The sequence below is a fragment of the Bos grunniens genome, chromosome 3, assembly GCF_055505025.1.
Source record: "Bos grunniens cultivar Pamir isolate PY7600 chromosome 3, Bosgru_T2T1.0, whole genome shotgun sequence".
Classification (NCBI taxonomy): Eukaryota; Metazoa; Chordata; class Mammalia; order Artiodactyla; family Bovidae; genus Bos; species Bos grunniens.
Genome location: NC_141167.1, coordinates 14432471 through 14456152, shown reverse-complemented (window position 1 = coordinate 14456152; position 23682 = coordinate 14432471). Strand labels below are relative to the sequence as shown.

At 43.4% G+C, this 23682-nt stretch overlaps 1 protein-coding gene, 1 long non-coding RNA gene and 1 pseudogene across 2 annotated transcripts; 1 reads left to right on the top strand and 2 right to left on the bottom strand.

The window, feature by feature from the left end:
- Window positions 1-11771: 11771 nt before the first annotated feature.
- Window positions 11772-17313, bottom strand: NDUFS5 (NADH:ubiquinone oxidoreductase subunit S5). The gene is made up of 3 exons (XM_086380125.1): window positions 17237-17313; window positions 15266-15483; window positions 11772-11995 (listed from the first exon to the last, which is right to left on the bottom strand). Exons 2-3 carry the CDS (start codon window positions 15479-15481, stop codon window positions 11891-11893), a joined length of 321 nt encoding a protein of 106 aa, XP_086236251.1. The 5' UTR covers window positions 15482-15483; window positions 17237-17313; the 3' UTR covers window positions 11772-11890.
- A 76-nt stretch (window positions 17314-17389) lies between these two features.
- LOC147375048 (uncharacterized) lies at window positions 17390-23009 on the top strand. Its single transcript, XR_015156141.1, has 2 exons — window positions 17390-17637; window positions 22669-23009. It is a non-coding gene; the product is annotated as an uncharacterized LOC147375048 (long non-coding RNA).
- On the bottom strand, window positions 18834-19809 carry LOC147375049 (rho-related GTP-binding protein RhoG-like; annotated as a pseudogene).
- Window positions 23010-23682: the final 673 nt, after the last annotated feature.

Sequence of the window (23682 nt, the reverse complement as noted above, 5' to 3'; positions counted from 1 at the left end):
GTGTTGCACTCAATATGCCAACACATTTGGAAAAGTCAGCAGTGGCCACAGGACTGGAAAAGGTCAGTTTTCATTCCAATCCCAAAGAAAGGCAATGCCAAAGAATGCTCAAACTACCACACAATTGCAGTCATCTCACACGCTAGTAAAGTAATGCTCAAAATTCTCCAAGCCAGGCTTCAGCAATATGTGAACCGTGAACTTCCTGATGTTCAAGCTGGTTTTAGAAAAGGCAGAGGAACCAGAGATCAAATTGCCAGCATCCGCTGGATCATGGAAAAAGCAAGAGTTCCAGAAAAACATCTATTTCTGCTTTATTGACTATGCCAAAGCCTTTGACTGTGTGGGTCACAATAAACTGTGGAAAATTCTGAAAGAGATGGGAATACCAGACCACCTGATCTGCCTCTTGATAAATTTGTATTCAGGTCAGGAAGCAACAGTTAGAACTGGACATAGAACAACAGGCTGGTTCCAAATAGGAAAAAGAGTACGTCAAGGCTCTATATAGTCACCCTGCTTATTTAACTTCTATGCAGAGTACATCATGAGAAACGCTGGACTGGAAGAAACACAAGCTGGAATCAAGATTGCTGGGAGAAATATCAATAACCTCAGATATGCAGATGACACCACCTTTATGGCAGAAAGTGAAGAGGAACTAAAAAGCCTCTTGATGAAAGTGAAAGTAGAGAGTTAAACAGTTGGCTTAAAGCTCAACATTCAGAAAACGAAGATCATGGCATCTGGTCCCATCACTTCCTGGGAAATAGGTGGGGGAAACAGTGGAAACAGTGTCAGACTTTATTTTTTTGGGCTCAAAAATCACTGCAGATGGTGACTGCAGCCATGAAATTAAAAGATGCTTACTCCTTGGAAGGAAAGTTATGACCAACCTAGATAGCATATTCAAAAGCAGAGACATTACTTTGCTGACAAAGGTTCATCTAGTCAAGGCTATGGTTTTTCCTGTGGTCATGTATGGATATGAGAGTTGGACTGTGAAGAAGGCTGAGCGCCGAAGAATTGATGCTTTTGAAGTGTGGTGTTGGAGAAGACTCTTGAGAGTCCCTTGGACTGCAAGGAGATTCACCAGTCCATTCTGAAGGAGATCAGCCCTGGGATTTCTTTGGAAGGAATGATGCTAAAGCTGAAACTCCAGTACTTTGGCCACCTCATGCAAAGAGTTGACTCATTGAAAAAGACTGAGATGCTGGGAGGGATTGGGGGCAGGAGGAGAAGGGGACGACAGAGGATGAGATGGCTGAATGGCATCACTGACTCAATGGACGTGAGTCTGAGTGAACTCCGGGAGTTGGTGATGGACAGGGAGGCCTGGCGTGCTGCGATTCATGGGGTCGCAAAGAGTCGGACACGACTGAGCGACTGAACTGAGGGGAAGAGAAGTAACATCAGTTATCTTTCATCTAGTACCTATTGCGTCCAAAGTAGTTCTGGGTTGTGTGTGTGTGTGTGGGTTGTGTGTGTGTGTGTGTGTGTGTGTGTGTGTATTCATTTAACTGTCAGGGAAAGTTGTGAAGTAAATAGAATGATCTCTACTTTGCAGCTGAAGAAACTGCAGCTCCGAGAGGGTGTGTGACTTGCTCAAGGTCACACAGCAGGAGTTTGGCTCCGGATCTCTCTGCCTGTGTGCAGGGTATGTTCCATTGGCCCCTCCAGTTCTGCTCTTCGCTCTTCTTCACCCTTCTCCACACCCCAGGAGTGATAAGACAACATCAGTGGGCTCCCTTATCCTTTGACCTCTGTTTTGGTTTGGCCGGTGAGGAGCTGGATGTGTGGGAGATGGCGAGAGAGGAGTGTGAAACCAGGGCACTTCTTCCCCAGCCTCCTCCCCCACTGTGGGGCTGCTGCAGGCTGGCAGTTCCTCCCAGGTCCGCTCTGCCCAGCTCTGTGTGTCTCTGGCTTCCAGGAGCAGCTCCCTTCTGTGCCTCCTCACACCCTAAAGTGTTACATTCTCATTTGTGGCTTCTCTACATCCTGCCCACACTGCTGTAAGCAGAAAGCTTATTAAACCTTCTTCAAAGCTTCCTGAATTGGTTGTGCTGTGTGTTTCCTGTTGGGACCCTCCGAGGACAGTTCATAGCCTATACCACAGATTCGGTTTCCAGGTTTAGTCTCATCAATCCTTCAGAACCCTAACTAGGACTTACTCTGAAAAACACGGGGCAGCATAGTGGCTGGTATCCTTCGTTCTGGCAGGAGCAGGAGAACAGAGCCTGGTGCTATGGAGCTGTCCCTCCTGGGGTGGTTATCAGCAGACTCTCCACTATCTGGGGTGGCAGGACACTTTGCTCAGGGCTTCCTTTTGGAACTCGTCCTGGGCTAGATACCCAATCCTGGTAGACACTACATGCCGCAAACCCCACTCCAGATGTAACTCATCAAGAGTGGGTTTGAGGATACCTGATTTATGATGCAAGTAACATGTCCACCGAACCTGAGGCTTCATTTGGGATTCTGTGGGAACTTTGAGTTCTCCTTGTCTCTTTCATGGCTGGGAGAATTGCCAGGCAGTGAGAGCCACAGAAGTCCAGGGTTGCTCGGGTTTTTATCTTCTGGCAGATAAGTGTCTTCAAATGATATGCAGATTAATAATAAATAACCCAGCCTGGATTGTTTCTTTGCAAATCTCTCTGATCCACCAGTGACAAGTGCCAGTTACAGGAATTCGAGTGGTCACTGGAATTGAGTCTCCAGGCGCCTAGGTTGGGTAGTGGGCTGGAGGAGAGAACATTTCAACTGAGTCCTGGTGGGGACCCAGGGCTGCCCTCCCTTAGGGCGGCAGGGACTTAAGGTGACTCTTTGCTACCCTCTCCCCTCTTTGACGCCTCTGATCGTGAAGCGTTCTCACTATCACTCTTCCAGGCCAAGTCTGTGTCCCTGCATCAGCCTCAACTAGTCTCCCTGCTTCCTCCAAGCAACAGATTGTGGGGCCAATCTGTGCTTCCTATTAAAAAACATAGATCTACGTATGGCTGAGGCCGTTGCTGCTCCCCACTCCGGTATTCTTGGGCTTCCCTTGTGGCTCAGCTGGTGAAGAATCCACCTGCAATGCGGGAGACCTGGGTTCGATCCCTGGGTTAGGAAAATCCCCTGGAGAAGGGAAAGGCTACCCACTCCAGTATTCTGGCCTAGAGAATTCCACAGACTGTATAGTCTATGGGGTGGCAAAGAGTCAGAAATGACTGAGCAACTTTCACTTTCACTTGAAACTATCACAACATTGTTGCTTTTTTTCCACAACATTGTTAATTGACTATATTCCAACAAATGATAAAAAGTTAAAAAAGCTTTCTTGTCCTTTCCACCCATCCTTCTCAGAGACCACTGATCAGTTTTCCAAAGCTCTGACCACATCACCCCTTTGCTCCTCCACTGCCATCAGTAAACTCCTGATTCAGCTCATCTGTTCTATCAGAGCTCTCTCTTTGCTCTAGCTTGGATATTCCGCATTTGGGCCCCGTGATTCTTGAGTATTTGTTGTTATTGCTCAGAATGCGGACCAATAAACCATTTATTTCTTTTTTTTTGGCTGCACAACTTGTAGGATCTTAGTTCTCCCACCAGGGATCGAACCTGTGCCCCTGCAGTGGAATCTCAGTCCTAACCACTAGACCACCAGGGAAGTCCCTTTCACTATAGCTTCAATTTGCAGTTTCCCGGTTACTGGTGAGGACTGAGTACTTTTATATTCTCATTGACCATTCATATGTCTTCCTTTGTAGAAGTATTTAGTCAAGTCTTCTGCCATTAAAAAAACAAGCAAACAAATAAACCTTGAGGTTGTTAGCCTTTTAATTATAGATTTGCAGAAATATAATATATGCACATGTGGGTATATGCATCCCCTGCCACTATATATGTATATACATATACATACTCTGGATATAAGACATTTGTCAGATAGATGTATTTTGAAGATTTCTCCCAATCTTGGCTTACCTATTCATTTTTTAATAGTGTCTTTTGATGAATAATGTCTTCATTTTGATGAAATCCAGTCTATCAATTTTTTAATAATGGTTAGTAACTTCTGTGTTCTTTGTAAGATATCTTCGTCAACCCCAGATCATAAATACATTCTATATTTTTTTCTAGAACTGTGCTATTTCTCTATCTTCAACTTCACCAATTCTTTCTTCTGTATTTTCATTCCACTGCTGCCGTCTATGGGGTTGCACAGAGTCGAACATGACTGAAGCGACTTAGCAGCGGCAGCAGCAGCAGCTGAGCCCATCCAGTGAATTTTTGTTTTGGTTGCTGTATTTTTTAGTTCAATAATTTCAGATTGGTTCTTTTATATACTTCTCTAGTTGCTGAGATTTTTATTATGTTTCAAGAGAGTTTGTGATTGCTTGTTGAAGCATTTTTATGATGACTGCTTTAAAATCTTTGTTAGAAAAGTTCAACATCTAAAGTCTTAGTGCTGGCATCTATTGATTATGTTTTCTCATTCAGGTTCCTAGTTTTTGGCATGATGAGTGCTTTTCTATTGAAAGCTGGGCACTTTGCATATTACGTTAGAAAACTCTGATCTTATTTAAATCTTCTATTTCAGCTGCCAGTCACCTTATTGAGTTTAGCATGCAGGTTCTGGCTTAATTTCATGGGCTGTCATTCCAAAGATGATTTAATTTTCAGAGTGCTTGGGTGCTATTCTGGTCTGCTTCATTTGTGTGCTACCTGAGACCAAGCTGAAAACCTACATAATATTGCATATTATAATTCAGTTCTCAAATATTTGCCATATTGATTCTATTCAGTCTGACATGTGGATCACTCAGGGATTTGCTTTGGACTTCATACACAGGTTTAAAAATCCCTTTCATCAATTTCTTCTCTTGCAAAACCTCCTCTGGATGGATGAGTGACATATTCTTACTGCTGGGTGGTGGTGTCAAAGTCCAAGACAGGTTAAAACATGACAGCTTTCTTCTTCAGAGTGAATAAGTGAGAAGAGTGAGTGAGACTGAGGGAGAGAAAGAATCAGCAAAATGGAAGTTAACAGTATTTTGTAAATTAATCTTTGAAGTGAAACCCCATCACTTCTGCCCTATTCTATTTGTTAGGAGCAAGTCACTAAATCAGGTCACACACAACCAAAGGTGATTACATAGGGCATCACGTAAGGGTATGGGGATCACTGGGAGTCATTGTAGAAGCAGCCTACCACAGTCTTCTTTAATTTTTCTCATCACTATTTTGTAGTTTTCAGAGATGTTAAAGAAGAAAAAAGCTACCTTTACATTTATTCATATATTGTCTTCGATTTGTTGTTATGCCCATTTAGTGAATTTGAAATTTTAGATACTGCAGTTTTGCATTCTAAAATTTTCTTTGGTTCTTTTCCTGGGTTTTTATTTCTAAGATTTCCCATGTGTTCATGCACTATGGTCATTTTTTCTTTTAATTCCTTGAACATATTTTTAATAGATGCTTTTAAGTCCTTGTCTGCTAATTGGACTTCTGAGTCTCCTGGGGGTCTGTTTCTGTTGACTGCTCTTTTCCTTTACTATGGGTCATGTTTCCTGTTCACAGTAAACATGTCTACTGTACATTGAACACTGGGAATAAAATAAGTTATAGAGACTCTGACTTTTGCCGTTATTTTCTGAAGTTGATTTTTGATCTTTCAGGCAGTTATATTACTGGTTGATTTCCTTGAACTTGTGGAAACTTGATTTTATCCAGTGCTAGAATGGGTCTGTGAAAAGACACTCTGATTTTTATATGGTAACTAGGGATCAAATTTCATTTTTAAAATATATACACACTTTTTATTTTTAAAATTTAATTACTTTTTGGCAACCCTGTGTCTTTGTTGCTGTGTGTGGGTTTTCTCTGGTTGCAGCAAGCGCGGGCTACTTTACTTGCAGTCCACAGACTTTTGGTGGTTGCCATTCTTGTTGCGGTACACAGGCTGTATGGCACACGGGCGTCAGTAGTCGTGGCACATGGGCTTAGCTGCCCAGTGGCATTCAGAATCTTCTCAAACCAGAGACTGAACCCATGTACCCATCTGGCAGGCAGATCCCTGCCCACTGGACCACCAGGGAAGTCCAAACTTCATTCTTTTACATGTGGATTATCCAGCTATTGCAGCACCATTTTAAAAAAAGATTATTCTTTCCCCATTAAATGGTCTAGGCACACTTGTCAAAAATCAATTGACTGTAGATATGTGGGTGAATTTCTGGACTCTCAGTTCTTTTCCATCAATCTAAATATTTATCCTTACAGTAATGCCACACTATCTTGATTAGTGTGCTTTGTATTAAGTTTTGAAATTGGGAAGGTGAGAGTCCTTCAACACTGTTCTTCAAGATTCTTTTGGCTATTCTGGGCCTCTTATAATTCTATGTGAATTTTAAGATTAATTTGTTGATTTTGGGGGGCTGAAACTCCAATACTTTGGCCACCTGATGTGAAGAACCAACTCATTGGGAAAGACCGATGCTGGGAAAGATTGAAGGCAGGAGGAGAAGGGGACAACAGAGGATGAGATGATTGTATGGCATCACCAATGGGGATGATGGCCATGAGTTTGAGTAGGCTCCAGGAGTTGGTGATGGACAGGGAAGCCTGGCATGCTGCAGTCCATGGGGTCGCAGACAGTCGGACACGACTGAGGAACTGAACTGAACTGTTGATTTTGACAAAGAAGCTAGCTGAGAGTCTGATAGGGAATATGCTGAATATGTAGAACAATTTGAGAAGTATTGCCATCCTAACAATCTTATCTTCTGATCATGAACATGGATGACTTTACATTTTAAAGGTTTTCTTTAATTTCCTTCATTAATATTTTGTACTTTAAGATTATGTTTTACCCTTCTTTGTTAAATTTTTAAAATTCTTTTTGATGCTATTATAAATGGAATTGTTTTCTTAATTGCATTTTCAGATTGTTTTCAAATATGTTATATGCCGTATTATCTCTTTCCTCTCCTTTTGAGACTCTAATTATATGTGAAGTGAAAGTCAAAGTCTCTCAGCTGTGTCCGACTCTTGTGACACTGCGGACTATACAGTCCGTGGAATTCTCCAGGCCAGAATACTGGAGTGGGTAGCTGTTCCCTCCTCCATGGGATCTTCCCAACCCAGGGATTGAACCCAGGTCTCCCGCATTGCAGGCAGATTCTTTACTAGTTGAGCCACCAGGGAAGCCCAATTATATATAGACTGTTTTATATTATTCCATAGATAACTGATATTTTTTCCCTATAGTCTTTTTTCTCTACTTTAATTTTGATCATTTTATTGATCTGTCTTCGTATTAACTGATTCTTTCTTTTACAGTATCCAATCTACCATTAAGCCCATTCAATGAGTTGATTTCAGACATTGTATTTTCCAGTTCTAGAATTTTCATTTGTTTATAATTATGTTTACAATAGTTTGGTTAACTTTTTCTCCTTATAGTTCAAATTTTCTTAAATTTTCATAAATTTCAAGTTTTCTTGTTTCTCTGCATGTCTCATGATTTCATATTGTATTCCAAATACTGTTTATAAGAGGACAAAAGCTAATGCAGTGTGTGTGTGAGTGTGTTAGTCAGTCATGTCCGACTCTTTGCAAGCCCATTGGACTGTAGCCTACCAGGCTCCTCTGCTCATGGAATTCTCCAGGCAAGAATACTGGAGTGGGTTGCCATTCCCTTCTCCAGGGCATCTTGCTGACCAAAGGATTGAATCTGGGTCTCTTGCAATTCAGGCAGATTCTTTACCATCTGAGTCACCAGGGAAGCCCCTAATATAGTATACTACTTGTTTATTTCCCAAAAAGTAAAACCCTTTCCTCTAACCATTAGAGGAAAGGATCATTCAGATTCCTCCTAGAGTAGGGTTGGAGATGAGTTGTCACTTTTTTTTTGGAGTGACGTCACTTTAATTAGATTGATTTCACCTGTGATTAATCCAAATGCCAATCTTCCCAGGTGCTGCTTTTTGATCTTGCTAGAATTTGAGCTGTAAATGTGTTGGTTGCACTTCTGTACGTTTGTGATTCATCTTTTTATAAAATTTATTTATTTATGGCTGCACTGGGTCTTCTTTGCTGTGAGTGGGCTCTCTCTTGTTGCAGCAAGTGGGGGCTACCTTCCACTTGCAGTGCCTGGGCTTCTCACTGCGGGGGCTTCTCTTGTTGTGGAGCACTGGCTCTAGGGCACTTGGGCTCAGTAGTTCCAGCTCGTGGGCTCTAGAGTGTGGGCTCAGTAGTTGGGGCACACAGAAGCTTAGTTGCTCCATGGAGTGTGGGATCTTAGTTCCTGGACCAGGGATTGAATCTGCATCCCCTGCATTAGCAGGCATATTCTTAAGGGATTCATCTTTACAGTCAATTCTGACAGTCCCAGAATGTAATCACCCCTAGAATGTGCACGACTACATTATTTATGTCTGTCAGCATAAAAACTAAATCTCCTCAGCATTAAACCCAGAGGAAATATAACTCCTCTTTTCTAGGATTCCAAGCAAGAGTCATTCGTTGGCTTCAACTGGGCCATGTGCCTAATATAGACCATTTTTGAGAATATAGTAAGGACAAAAAGCAAAATGCATAAACTACGTGAACAATTTGCTACCATTTGTTTCAAAAAGGTAAAGAAAACGTGTGTATATATGTGTAGACAGAATCTCTAGAATACTGAAAACATTGGTGGCCTCGAGGGAGGGAAATAGGATGCTTGGGAAAGATTTTTCATTATATATCCAGTTTGAATTTTAAGCCACATAAATTACCTATTCAAAAAAATTAAATGAAAAATTGAAATGCAGTTGCCAAAATACTCAGTGGTTTCCTTTGTGGCTGTCAGGGTTAAAAAGCACAGACCAAATAAGTTATGAGTCCCATTTGCCAGATGAAGGGAGGGGGCAAGGGCAGCAAGTAACTTCATGTTTCATCATCAAAAGCAAAGAACTTCACAGCCATTCTGTCCCCCAACCTTCTCAGTCCTATTCTTACCAGCCTAGTTGATCAAAAAGATAACTCTGCTTGATCATATTAGAATGCTTAAAGAACGGGGGTCTTGGAGCTGTCTCCTTGCTTTCACCGACTCATAACATTGCTGTCCTACTTTCTCAAAAAACCGATTAAGGCACAAAGTTTGCTAAATATACAAAGAAGCAGGGTTGCTGGTCCCAGAGCTGTTTATGGATACCTGATGTAAAGGAAGCTTTCTGATATCCTGTAAAGACATCAAGGCAATTCTTCCCAACAAATACAACTAAGTGTTCTCTATCAGACATTTTTTACCTTTAGGTAAATATAATCTTGTGGGATTTGCTTTCCCTTCATTCTGTCGACACAACCCAGAGCTCAGGAATAAAAGATATCTTTGAATGAAAGAGCATGTACCTACATTAAGCCTTGATTAGTATTCTGCTGTCCTCTCTGATTTTTCAATTGGCCTCTGCTTTCCCATAAATATGTATGCGCTTAAAACCATTTGGGACTCTAAGAATTCAGAGAAGTTTGTGTGTTTAGAGAAAATAAAACAACCTAACCCAGGGCCACAGCACAGGATCTTGCTGGAAGGCCTCCAGTTTGCTTCTCCATTGTGATGGATTAATGATTAGTTTAAGAAAACGTGCTTGGCTAACACAAGGAATAAGCAGGACCCTGACTGAATGCCAGATCCCCTATTTCCAATTCTGAGACTAGCACACAATGTGCTTTCCCTTCTGAGAACTGCACAGCGGTAAAGAATCCGCCTGCCAGTGCGGGAGATGCAGATTCGGGCTGGAGCCCGAGGGGAAGGAAATGGCAACCCACTCCAGGATTCTTGCCTGGAGAATTCCACGGACAGAGGAGCCTGGGAGGCTATAGTCCACGGGGTTGAGAAGAGCTGGACTCAACTGAGCACTGCTCACTGCTTCAGTTTGTTATATTCAAGCCTTCAGTTGACATTTATGGCTTAAAATGCTCTAAGACTAACAATGAACAATCTGAAAAGAAAATTACAGAAACAATTCCATTTAAAATAGCATCTAATAGATAATCAACAAGAACCTACTGTATAGCGCAGGGAGCTCTACCCAATACTCTGTGATAACATATATGGGAAAGAATCTGAAAAATAATATAACTGAATCACTTCATGTACACCTGAAACGAATATAACATTGCAAATCAACTATATTCCAGTTTAAAATAAAAATATTTTTAAACAGCATCTAAAAAAATACTTAGGAATTAACTTAATCAAGGAGGTGGAAGACTTGTACCATGAAAACTATAAAACATATCTGAAAGAATATTAAAGACATTAATAAGTAGAAACAAATCTCATGTTCAGGGACTAGAAGACTTATTAAGACATCAATACTACCCTAAGCAATTTACAGATTTAATGCTATCTCTATTAAAATCTCAATTTTTCTGCAGGAATAGAAAAGCCCATCCTAAAATTCATAGAATCTCTAATATTTATTTGGCTGTACCAGACCTTAGTTGCACCAAGTGGGATCTCCGATCTTCACTATGGCATAAAGGATCTTTAGCTGTGGCATGTGGCATCTAGTTCCCTGACTGGGGATCAAACTCGGTCCCCTGCATTGGGAGTTCGGCGACTTAGCCACTGGATCATCAGAGAAATCCCCTGGAGGAACTTTACATTTGTGCATCGAAAGATACTATCAACAGAGTAAAAAGGCAATCTACAGGATGGGAGAGAATATTTTCAAATTACATATCTGAATCAGCATCCCGAATATATAAACTCCTAAAACTCAGTAACAAAAACACCCTCAATTAAAAATGAACAAAAGACTTGAATAGACATATATCCATATAATAGTCAAGACATACAAATGGCCAGTAAGCACATGAAAAGATGCAACATCACTAATAATTATGGAAATGCAAACAAAAAGTACAGTGAGATACCTCACTTCTATTTGCTGGCTATCAAAAAACTCCAGAAAACATCAAATGTTGGTGAAGACATGGAGAAATTAGAACCCTTCTGCACTATTGGTGGGAGTGTAATTGAAAGCAGGGTCTCAAGGAGGTATCTGTATAACCATATGGATAGCAGCATTATTCACAACAGCCAAAACATGGAAGCAACCCAAGAGTCTATTGACAAATGGATGGATAAACAAGATGTGGTACATACACACAATGGAAAACTCTTCAGCCTCAAAAAAGAAATTCTGATATATGCTATGTATGTTAAGTGACATAATTCTGACACAAAGAGACAAATACTGTATGATTGCACCTATAACGAGGTGCTTAGAGTAGTCAACATCATAGACCTAGAAAGTAGAAGAGTGGTTGCCAGGCGCTAGGGGGACGAGGGAAGAGGAAGTTATTGTTTCATGGGTATAGTTTCAGTTTTCCAAGATGAAAAGAGTTCTGGAGATGGATGGTCGCACCACAATGTGAATGCACTTAATACCACTGAACTCTACACTGAAAAATGGTTAAGATGAGGAATTTCTTGGTTTCCTGGTCCAGTGGTTAGGACTCTGCTTTTGCTGCCGAGGATGCAGGTTTGATCCCTAGTTGGGGATATCTGAAGTTTTCATTATATTCTCAACATTTAATTTTCTAGGGATCATACCTTCCCTTCTTCATGTGAATTTTTTCTTTTAAAAAAATGTTTCTAAGCATTTCAATCAGAAGTACTAATATACCACTGATAGTCCCTTAATGCTAATTTTTAAGGTAAAGGCATTTTACCAAACTTAAAAAATAGGTTGCAACCTCATTATTGAAAAGTATGATACAAAAGAAAATAGAACAAATAGGATGGAGCAATCCTTTATTTTTAGACACTCTCACAAAGGGGTTTTTAGTACGTAGAGTTTCCAGCGGAGAAGAGAGAACGTGAGAATCAGCCTCCAGCCACTGGCAGCTGCTCCGCTCAGGACCGAGGTTCCTCCTGGCCTGAGTGGTGAGGTGGGGGTGTGTACTTCCCTTCCTTGATTAGCTTTTCCCGCTGTCTCCTGATAGCATGCAGACGTTTCATCTGTCAGAGGAGGAAAATATTTAAACTCGGAGGGAGATATGCACCAGAAAGTGAGCACTGGAGAAGCTGAATACAAAACTGGTTTCATTTTTAAACTATGGAAGCTTTTCATCCTGGAGGGCCTCTGAGATAAATCCCATCTTTAAAGAATCAATTTCTGCTGTATGTATAGTAATACCTCCTTGAAAACGGATAACTAGTATGTTCCTATTATATAGAGGAATATAAGCATTTACAAAAATAATAGAGATACAGCAGCTTTAAGAGGTATACTTGTGCATACTAAAATCTTTAAAAATATGAAAAGCTGACATCACCTCACAGCATATGCTGGTGACTGCTCACTAGGTCAGGGAAGGCAATGGCGCCCCATGCTAGTACTCTTGCCTGGAAAATCCCATGGACAGAGGAGCCTGGTGGGCTGCAGTCCATGGGGTCGCTAAGAGTCAGACACGACTGAGCGACTTCACTTTCACTTCTCACTTTCATGCACTGGAGAAGGAAATGGCAACCCACTCCAGTGTTCTTGCCTGGAGAATCCCAGGGACGGGGGAGCCTGGTGGGCTGCCGTCTATGGGGTGGCACAGAGTCGGACACGACTGAAGCGACTTAGCAGCAGCAGCTCACTAGGTATGAATGAAGCACAAACAGGCCAATGAGGTCTCTGGGCCACACTGAAAGGCCTGCTATGTGCTCAGCTCAGCCAGTAGTCGCTCAGACAGGCAGGGCCTTGACTGCTGCCTTTTCCCCTCAGCAGGACGTTCCCTACGGATGAAAATCAAGCTATCCAACACTGTGCGAGAGCCGCAATTAACGGATTCTGTGACATGGAAAACAGACTTACCAATCCTGAATGCACTGTTCCTTGGCTCAAAACCCAGTGGCTTTCATCTTACTGAGAGGAAAAGCTGAATCCTTCCCTAGAAGGAAATTACAAGACCCTTCTCTCTGACGTTATGTCTTTATACCTTCCTCCAGCTCTCTCTGCTCCAGCTCAGAGATCCTTCCATTCGCTGCTTCCTCCTCCCTCAAGTGCACGTGGTTCACTATCTCCAAGTCTCTGCTCTCATGTTTTCTATCCTTGAGCTCTTTCAGGAGCACTCCACTGAAGCACAGAGCAACCATACCAGTGCTTCGCATCCTTCTGTTTATTTTCCCCACTGCACGTACCAACACCCGACACGCTATTTCTTACCTTGTTCGTACATTTTCTGTATCCCACCCCCAACCCTTGCCCCACCAATGAGTTCCATTAGGGCAGGGACTTTTCGCTGTTTTGCTTACTGCTATATTCCCAGTACCTGGAATAGTTCCTGACATAATAGGTGATCTAAAAAATACTTTTTGAGTGAATGACTAGGTTTTCACAAAGGCATGAAGTGGCAGTATATTCAATTAAACATCCCATTAACTTTAAAGAATGAGGATGCAACTTCAGTAGAAAAAAACTTTAGGTATTCCCAATACTAAACATTAACCATTTAAAAAACTGTATTCTTAACATTTCTCTAGTAAAGCATTTCCCAACATAAAACTAGTTATGGTTGAGGCATCATACAGCCGTATGTCAAATCTCTCTCCCAGCTAGAACCAATCATGACTTGGTGTTCTGAATACAAGCACAGGGTCTAGAATCAGCACTGCCAGGTTCAAATGCTATTTCCACCTCTTACTGGGCTATGTGACCTTAGGTAATGGATTTAGTATTTCCTTGCTTCAATGTTTTAATCCTACAGTGGGGAAAATAATTCTAAAGTATCTCATAGGAGATTATTGCAAGAAATATATGTATTATTACATTCTAAGAACTTAGAAAAGTGCTTGATTCTAATTCTTTGATTCACTAACATCTTCACTTAGATGACCTCTAAAATGGTAACATCTCTCTTCAGAAATTGACCTTAGAGCAAAACTGTATTTCCAGATAAGGAAACCAAGATTAGATGGGAAAGACTTTCTTGAAGTCACAAAACTAGTGGTGGTAAAACCAGCATCAAAATCCAGCTCTCCCAACTCCCAATCTAATATTCTTTCCACCTCATCACACTGTCTCTTCTTGGTGTAAATTTTCCATAATAAGTGTTAATCTGAGCAAGGAATAAGTGGGGCCTGCAGAAGAGAAGTTATGACATGCTGTGAACTAACTAGCTGGTTGGCGGCCAGCTACCACCCACTCCTTGTCTACTACAGTACACTCGATGATCAATATTCTTCCAGAGAACATGACAAAATTAATACCTGACAACCCTTTATTCCTTCCAAATTTGGCTTTACTTCACCCAAATGCCAATAGCAGATTATAAAAGACAAGCTATTTAAAAATGGATACAGATAACTTTAGAGATGCATTTAACTGAAAATCTAAATTGTATTCCTGAACCCCAAGGAGTTGACAGTAATAAAAATAATTCTATGTTATATGTGGAGCACAGAAATAGGCAAAATGACAGCCCAGTTAACGATTTCTTCTCTAAAGGAGAATAGAACCCTATGTGTTACGCAATTCATTCAAGTCTTGAGGAGGTAAACACTATGCTGCTGCTGCTGCTGCTGCTGCTAAGTCGCTTCAGTCGTGTCCGACTCTGTGCGACCCCATAGATGGCGGCCCACCAGGCTCCCCCGTCCCTGGCTCCTCCATCCATGGGATTTTCCAGGCAAGAGTACTGGAGTGGGGTGCCATTGCCTTCTCTGAAACACTATGCTACTAATGCTTTTTCCCTGTATTTTTGGTCAGGATCACCTAAAACAATCTCATTAACACCTCCATCTTCCCCAGAATAGAAATCTAGAGGTTGTTTTATCAGGTTCAGTGTAATAGAGCTGCAGGATTTTAATCTCTTCCCCAGTGAGGGTTCAATGAATTTGAAATATATTTGCCCAAACATTTTCAAGGACAAACACCCAAGGCTAGTTGATACTCTTTTACTTTACAGCCTACACAAAAATGGAAATCTACATATGCAATTTCCAACCCGATGGCTGCAGCAGGGCACAATGCTAAGGAAAATATTGGGTTTGACAAGAAGTTTGAGGGAAAACCCTAATGAACTTTTTGGCTAACCCAATATATGAGAATATGAGGAAGAACACTGAACAAGTTAACACAGTTAACTTCCTTGACATGGTACCTAAGTAGAGAAGGTAGTTCACACAAAAGTTTTGCCAATTCACATCGGGCAAGCCAATGCCCAATGATCAGTTCAAAGTATTTAAAAGTAGCTCTGGAGAAACAAGGAAGTAATTCCATCCCCATCTTCATCACTTCCTCACCGTTTTCTGTCGAAGCAGACACTCTCTGAAATCCTCAAATTCTATTTTGCACTCCTTCTCTGCTCGGATACTGCCGATTCCATGTGCACACTCTATCCATTCCTTCTCAAAAGCATGACATCGGGATGGGATCTTGTGAGGCTGCTCAGCACTCTGGATTGTCATCCAGCGATCTAGGTCAACACCCAGCCTTTTCTGCACATCAAAGAAAGGCATGGCTGAAGTGGAAGGGGAAAAAAAAGGAATGCCATAAAATTGCAGTCAAAAGAGAAATTTCTGAGAAAAATGAGATAATTATGACAAACAACCCTCTAGAAAGATATTTTGTACTAGTCTCCCAATTTCTTTTCCCCAAACCTTTTCATTACACAAGTTCTTCCAGTTCATGGTAGATAAGCAATTTTCGTGCTTTCACAAAACTCAAACTCGAGGAAAACGGAACTTGAACCAAAAAACAATGCATTAAAAATCCTCTATATTGATATGGTCATTTTAACCAAAAGTTGAAAAGTGTGTTTTATTGGGAGTGTAGAGTTTAAGCCACTGGACCACTAAAAAGTCCCTGTATTGAATATCTTGACTCAGTAATCCCAATGCTTTGAGACAGATCTGAAGAAAAAACTGAAATAAAAAAACACAAGCATAAAAACATTTCTTTACACTTTTCGAACCATATCAACTTAGATGACACTTCTAAGAAGCCATCTTGAAGCAGGGATGTCATCCTGTGTTAGCATGGTAGACCTTTCCTAGTACCCTGCACGCCCCTGTAATGTACTATTCATACGCATATCTCCCTTTTGAACAACCTTGAGGATAGGGACCAGTCAGGTAGGAGCTCAATAACTGTTGGGGGGAAAAAAAAAAGAAATTCAAACAACTTAAAAGTGCAACAATAGAGAAAGTCCAAGTGTTTGTCTCTCAGTCATGTCCCCACTCTTTTCTACCCCATGGACTGTAGCCCACCGGGCTCCTCTGTCTATGGAATTCTTCAGGCAAGAATACTGGAGTGGGTTGCCATGACCTACCAGGGGATGTTCCCAATCTAGGGATCGAACCTGGGTCTCCTGCATTTCAGGCAGATTCTTTACCGTTTGAGCCACCAGTGAAGTAACAGAAATGAATAATTAAATCCAGTACCTATTTGGTAGACAATGGTGGGGGGCGGATAATACACATGAAATATACATTTTAATGCTTAATGAAAAAAAGGGGGGTTTACAATAATGCTAAAAAAAAAAAAGCTTCAAAAGAAGACTGGAAGGAAGCACAAAAAAAGGTCAGCAGTTACTTTTATGAGTGGCAGGCTTACAGGTGAGTGTAATTTTAAAGTTTCCCACCCATTCTTTCAGTCATTTACTGAGTAATGTTCCAGTCACTGGGATGGGGGCGGGGGGGAGGTGGGGAGCAGCTGCAACCTAAGCACTAGCACAGGACACACAGAGGGAACTGGGAATCAACGCACGAGCGCAAGAGCTAAGGAGGAAGCACCTATTCTGTCCGGAAAACTACGGATCAAGTGCAGGTCTGTGACAGAGTATTCCAGCAGGGCACACACTGCACGAGTTACAGCCGGTGTGCTGGGTTATGTCTGGGGTACACTGAGCACCCAGACGCGGCTGGAGCGCAGAGTACACGTCGGGAAGAACGAAACGAGCTTTAGAGGTTGGCAGGGCCTAAATCCCGCATGGCCACGCAGCAAGCTGGGAAAGGAACGTGGACTTCAGGTTAAGAAACAGAAGGCCAAGTATGAGTCTGTCAGAAAGTTAAGTCAACCTGGAAAAAGAGCCGAGAGAGGTGCGGTCTATAGACTTCAGTGACAAGCTGGGTGGACCGAGGAGCCTGGGAAAGCAGAAAATATGGCCAGGGAGAAAGGTCATCCACCCAGCAAGCCAAGAGGAAATCTGTTAAAGGGCTCTCGGAAGGACGCGCTTTAGGGTCTATCGTCCAGCGGACACACACAGCCCCTACCGTCCGGCCGCTGTGTCCTTTTCTCCTCGCTGGCCGCCTCTCCTAGACAATCCTCAGGCGACTAGGAGGCCTGCCGTAAAGGAAGCCCGCTGCGCGACTCTTGCAGCGCGACGCCGGGAACCGACCTGCCTTCCGCCGTCGCGCCCCGGAACCATAGAGACCAAGCCCATCTGTCTGCGCCTGCGCGGCCGTCTGAGTTGCCCTCAAGAGACTGCGGACGAGCGGACCTTGCCCAGATAACCGCGTGAGAGGCATCCCGGGGTTTAGTGATTTCCTGCTGCTTCCTCCGTCAGTGCCTGGGACTCTCACCACAGCTATGATTGGTGAGGGACTTGACCAAGGAAACCCTCTTCATCCCCTTCCAGTGGCAGTTAAGCTCATGGAGTGTGGACACACCCAGGGTGGGTTCCAGTTCTTGCTCCGCCACTTCTGCGTCACCTGGCAAAATTTCTTAACTTCGCTGTTTCTGTTTCATCTAAGATAATAATACAGTGTATAGGGTTGCTTGCGGGATTAAATGAGTTCTATTAAAGCACTGGGTTTCCCAGATTGCCCTAGTGGTAAAGAACCCGCCTGCCAATGCAGGAGATGTAAGAGAAGAGGGTTCGATCCCTGGGTCAGGAAGATCCTCTATGGCAACCCACTCCAATATTCTTGCCTGGAGAATTACATGGACAGAGGAGCCTGGCTAGTTACAGCCCGTAGTCTCAAGAGTCGGACAGGATTTAGCGAGTAAACCACCACCAAACCACTGAGGCGTTTCCTAGCACATGGAGGGCACTCTAAGACAATCGCAGTTCTTTGTGTCTCAGTTTTTAAAGTTTACGGATTCTGGAGAGTCGTCAGAGACCATGCCCCTCTGTTTCCGAACCTCCAGAGGTTCCCCTTGATTACAGCAAGAGCCCCAGAGTGGTGGTGGGGTTGCAGCTGGGACGGCTGCGAGGGGTGGAATGGGTACCATAAAGTGTATGTGATATGATACGTTGGGGAAGTGGAAAGAAAATAGAATATTTCTAATTTTTGTGTTTTTTAATTTCTTGTTTGTGTGTTAATGTTTATAAAGGGCATAATACTACATTAGTTGTACATATTAAAAAACTTGTAAATAAATATTTATTGGGGGGTTGAGCTGAAAACTTCTTTTTTTTTCTTCACTGGAGACAGAAGGTTTTGTTGATGCAGATGGGGGTTGAGGGGCCCCAGGAGCCCGATGGGGGTGGGACCGAGTCAGTCAGCAGGTGCATGAGGCCCAGGGACATGGAGGTAGGTTAGGGCACATTCATCTTACTAGGATTCAGTGGCTTCTTCCCTGTGGAAGAGAGAGCATCTTGAGGGCGGAGCAATTTGAAGAGCAGTGAGGGAGAGGTTAGGGTCTGTGGAGCCCTCCGGAGAGAAGGCACCAGGACAGGCAGCAATATCTGTGTGGAAAACTAAGTCAACTGGTGAGTAGGGGGAAATGCGGAAGCTTCTTGGAGGAGGGGTCCAACTGTGACCTGGGTGAGCTCTCAAGAATACTTGGTGTTTCCAAGCAGAATGGGGCAGGGCCCAAAGCCCCTTTCCCTGTGGGTCCCCGTTAAGGAGAAAAAGACATTTGGGGACCCCATAAGCAAGGGGGTCCCAGAATTAGTCCTTAAGGCACAGCTGAGGGCAGACGAGGCACCAAGACACAAAGGCGCAACCAGTAGGGGGTCAGGGGCAGCCTCCAAGCTGAGTGCCAGGTCACAGGAGGATGCAGGACTGCCCATGCTTGATCGGCATGGGGTTGAGTACTGCCGGACAGCCTCGGTAAACACTTCCTTGATGCCATCCTGCTGCAGGGCCAAGCACAGCTTGGATCTGCTGGGCCACCACCTGGCCCAGCTCCTTCAGGCACCTTTAGGGTGTCAGGTCCTTCTTGGTGCCCACCAAGAGGATGGGCACCTCAGGGCGATGGTAGCACACCTCTGAATGCCACTTGTGCTGCACATTCTCATAGGAAGGCGGATGAGAGTGGAGGAGCAGATGACAAACATGTTGGTCTGAGGGCAGGAGAGTGTGCGAAGGTGATCATACTCCTCCTGGCCTGCTGTTCCTACAGGTTCGGGTTCACTGGGCACCCGTCAACTGCACTCTGGGCGCTATAGTTGTTGAATACTGGGGATGTAATCCTTGGGGAAGGCGTTGCTTGTGTAGCATGTTTTGACCACAGCCCCTTTGCTCACCACCACACACCTGATGCTCTGCGTGGTGGGTGCAGGTGCTGCGGTGGAGGCTATGACTCTTTCCCTTTCTGAGCCCTCCTGGATCAGTGACCTGATGCCCTCCCCAAGGCAGGGAAGATGGGGGTGGCGGCAGTGGCTCTGTTCTGCAGATTTCTTTTCCTTTTAAGCAATGAGCTCTCAAAACTGTTTAGAGAAGTCCGGTGTTCCAACCTTCCCAGCCTTATTGTCCAAAACTCTGCCTAATGCCCCGACCGAGAGCTTGCTCTTCTGTGTATTCCAGGAATATCCTGCGATCCAATCTCTCTCTCCCTTTTTTTCTTCTTTCCTTTGGAAGGATACCGATTCCTCCCTCCCCCGCTTCCATTTCTGCATGCCAAATTCCTGCTCTGCTTCAGGACTTTTGCATAGGTTTCTCTAAAATGCATTAACTATCAACCAAGCCCTGGTTTCATCCACTCTGAGGAGAATGCCTGAGGTCCCACCATGTACTGCTTTTGTTCCAGCATTCCAATTCTCCTTTTCTTCCCCCCTCATCAGATATGTACCCCACCTCAGATAAGTTGCAGTTCGGCTAGAATTTCCTGGGCAACTAATGCATGTCCAGCACAATACTGGAGGATTATGGAATTGGTAACTCATGGCCCTTGCCTACAAAATACTAGAGGTGGCAAGGTGGTGATCACCACCACCCCTTTCACTTCTCCCATTTAATGTTGGTGATAGCATCTTTCCAGCCATTCAGGTAGTAAACTCTGAAGCTGTATTTTGCCGTTTCCTCCTGCTTCATCCAATATTTAATCACTGGCCAAATGCTTTCAAATGTTCCTTCAATAGATTTTCAAATTTATTTTTTCCTTTCTGCTTCCTGGCTCCTCACTTTAGTCTGTTTTGCACTGATTAATCTTTCTAAAATATTAATTTCATTGAATCACTCCTCAGATACCAGGTGGGGTAGATTAGTACAAAGATGGCAATTTAAAAGCCTCCAAGGCCAGAGCTAGCTCACTGTAAGGAAATGAAAACAAAAGCATTATGATAAATGGGAACTGATCCTTGGCCTCAGTTTGAGGGAGAGGAATGGTGGGGAACATGCAACCTGAAGAGCATATGTCGCGGCTAAAGGGGGCAGCAGCTCCTCAGCTCCACTCTTGCTGTCAAGAATCAGGGCTCCAAATTGTCAACTCTTCAAATTTTTCACGAGAAGCCAGAAATCTTTTGTTATTGCTTAAATGTGAAACGCTGGCTCACACGCTAGTAAATACTCAAAATTCTCCAAGCCAGGCTTCAGCAGTACGTGAACCATGAACTTCCAGATGTTCAAGCTGGTTTTAGAAAAGGCAGAGGAACCAGAGATCAAATTGCCAACATCCACTGAATCATGGAAAAAGCAAGAAAGTTCCAGAAAAACATCTATTTCTGCTTTATTGACTACGCCAAAGCCTTTGACTGTGTGGATCACAATAAACTGTGGAAAATTCTGAAAGAGATGGGAATACCAGACCACCTGACCTGCCTCTTGAGAAACCTGTATGTAGGTCAGGAAGCAACAGTTAGAACTGGACATGGAACAACAGACTGGTTCCAAATAGGAAAAGGAGTATGTCAAGCCTGTATACTGTCACCCTGTTTATTTAACTTCTATGCAGAGTACATCATGAGAAACGCTGGACTGGAAGTAACACAAGCTGGAATCAAGATTGCCGGGAGAAATATCAATTACCTCAGATATGCAGATGACACCACCCTTATGGCAGAAAGTGAAGAGGAACTCAAAAGCCTCTTGATGAAAGTGAAAGTGGAGAGTGAAAAAGTTAGCTTAAAGCTCAACATTCAGAAAACGAAGATCATGGCATCTGGTCCCATCACTTCATGGGAAGTAGATGGGGGAAACAGTGGAAACAGTGTCAGACTTTATTTTTTGGGGCTCAAAAACACTGCAGATGGTGACTGCAGCCATGAAATTAAAAGACGCTTACTCCTTGGAAGGAAAGTTATGACCAACCTAGACAGCATATTCAAAAGCAGAGACATTACTTTGCCAACAAAGGTCCGTCTAGTCAAGGCTATGGTTTTTCCTGTGATCATGTATGGATGTGAGAGTTGGACTGTGAAGAAAGCTGAGCGCCAAAGAATTGATGCTTTTGCAGTGTGGTGTTGGAGAAGACTCTTGAGAGTCCCTTGGACTGCAAGGAGATCCAACCAGTCCATTCTAAAGGAGATCTATCCTGGGTGTTCTTTGGAAAGAATGATGCTAAAGCTGAAACTCCAGTACTTTGGCCACCTCATGCAAAGAGTTGACTCATTGGAAAAGACTCTGATGCTGGTAGGGATTGGGGGCAGGAGGAGAAGGGGACGACAGAGGATGAGATGGCTGGATGGCATCACTGACTCGATGGACGTGAGTCTGAGTGAACTCCGGGAGTTGGTGATGGACAGGGAGGCCTGGCGTGCTGCGATTCACGGGGTCGCAAAGAGTCGGACACGACTGAGCAACTGAAGTGAAATGTGAAACATTCCATTTTAAAAAGTGGGGCAACTAATTTTTTTTTCAAGTGCTGACCAAACAAAACCCATCATGGAAATGGCCCTTGAGGTACCAGATTTCAAACCTTGGATGGAGAGAAAATTACAGACTGGGAAAGCAATTTACTTTGAACTTTGATGGCTTTTTTTTACATCCAGCCTTACTCTCTTCTTCCCCTCTCTTCTTATTGTTGCACGCTTTTCTGAAGACTCAAATCTGATCATTCAGAAAACACTTCCTGAGCTCTTATCTCAACCATGACCCTTGTTGAGTTCTTGGGATGAAGGCACAGAATGCTGTGGCAAGTGGTTAAAACAAAGATGAATAAAAGGAGAATGCAAAAGAAGGGGGTCATTCATATTGCTTGGGCTCTGTGTAAGGTTATTCAAGAAAAGGTCCAGATTTTTGGGTTTGGCATTCAAGACCATGATCTGACTTCTTTCCATTTCTAACTCCTCAGATCCCATTGTTCACCAACTGGTATTCAATACCCTGGTGTTCTCAAACATCCAGAACTGTTCTCATGCTTGCAAATTTTGTAGGATCATTACAGACTTCCCACTGTACGCCTCAGCAAATGCCTAATCCGTTTTCATCGTTTATCGCACGAAGCTTTCTGTGGAGTCTTCCTGAACTCCTGAGCGTTTACTAGGGCTTTGTTGAGGTCCCACCAGCCCAGTTAATACGTATACTGTTTCCTATTATAGATGTTAACTGTTAATACGCCAAGCCCCTCCATTCGGCCCCAGTGTTGGTGCGGCTGTGCAAGGATGTCCATGACAGGGCGCTCCCGAAGATGGGAAAACTACAGTTCCCAGAAATCCTACGCCAGAACTGCGCCTGCGCCGTTGCTATGCCGACCATGGGCGCCAGCTTAGCTTCCTGGGCTTTTTAGTGACTTTAACCCTGCCATGGGGCGGGGGCCGCGTTACCACCTCTTGTATTCCTCTCGTTTATCTCTTTTTTTCCTTTTTCTGCAAGCCTCTGCTTCTTGGAATTGTAGTTTTACAACGAAATCAAAAGATATTATACACAGAAACAAGCCTGAGCTGTTGCATTGTTCATTCTTTATTGGGGAACCCTGAGGCTCAGAGGCCGGGTGGAACAGGCCTAGGCATTCTGTGCTTCCCCAACAGTCTTGCTCCCATCTTCAAAGAACAAGAGTAAGGCTCAGTGTTAATCGAAGCCCCACCACCCACCCCAACGCCTTCCTGTTCCCGTTCCCCTGAAAACTAGCCTCGCTGCTGCATGAGCTGGGGCTATGGACAGTCACAGATTTAATGACCCCTGGACCTATTTCACGGGACTTCTGTCCTTGATCCTTGATCTGTAGGATTTCCTGTTTACACACCTCAGTCATAACCTGATAAAAGCGTTTAATGCTACCTTTCTGCAGATATGCCATCTATAATTTAGCACATTGGGAACTTTAGGCCTTATCTGATACCATTGTCCAGCAGATTTGAATAAACTGGGTAGCCTGAGGATCCTAGCACAAGTGGAAAAGACAAAGTTTGAAAGCTTCCCCCCCAACCCTCACCCCCAAGCCCGGAGCTATAGGATAGACTCAACAAAAGCAATAAGCAAAGCAATCCGAAAGTGAAAGTAACAGTCCCAAGGCCTGAAATAAAATGGCAGAGTGACTCTTAAAGAGCAAAAGATGTGCCATTTCGGGGGAGATACAGGTGGAGAAGGAAATGGCAACCCACTCCAGTACTCTT

Bases quoted from the DNA above. Each gene is read 5' to 3' on its own strand.
- NDUFS5 (XM_086380125.1), bottom strand. From the start codon at position 15,481: ATGCCTTTCTTTGATGTGCAGAAAAGGCTGGGTGTTGACCTAGATCGC. The intron at 11,996-15,265 runs GTGAGGAAGTGA...CTCCTCTGACAG, and splicing joins GTCTGCTTCGACAGAAAACG to ATGAAACGTCTGCATGCTAT.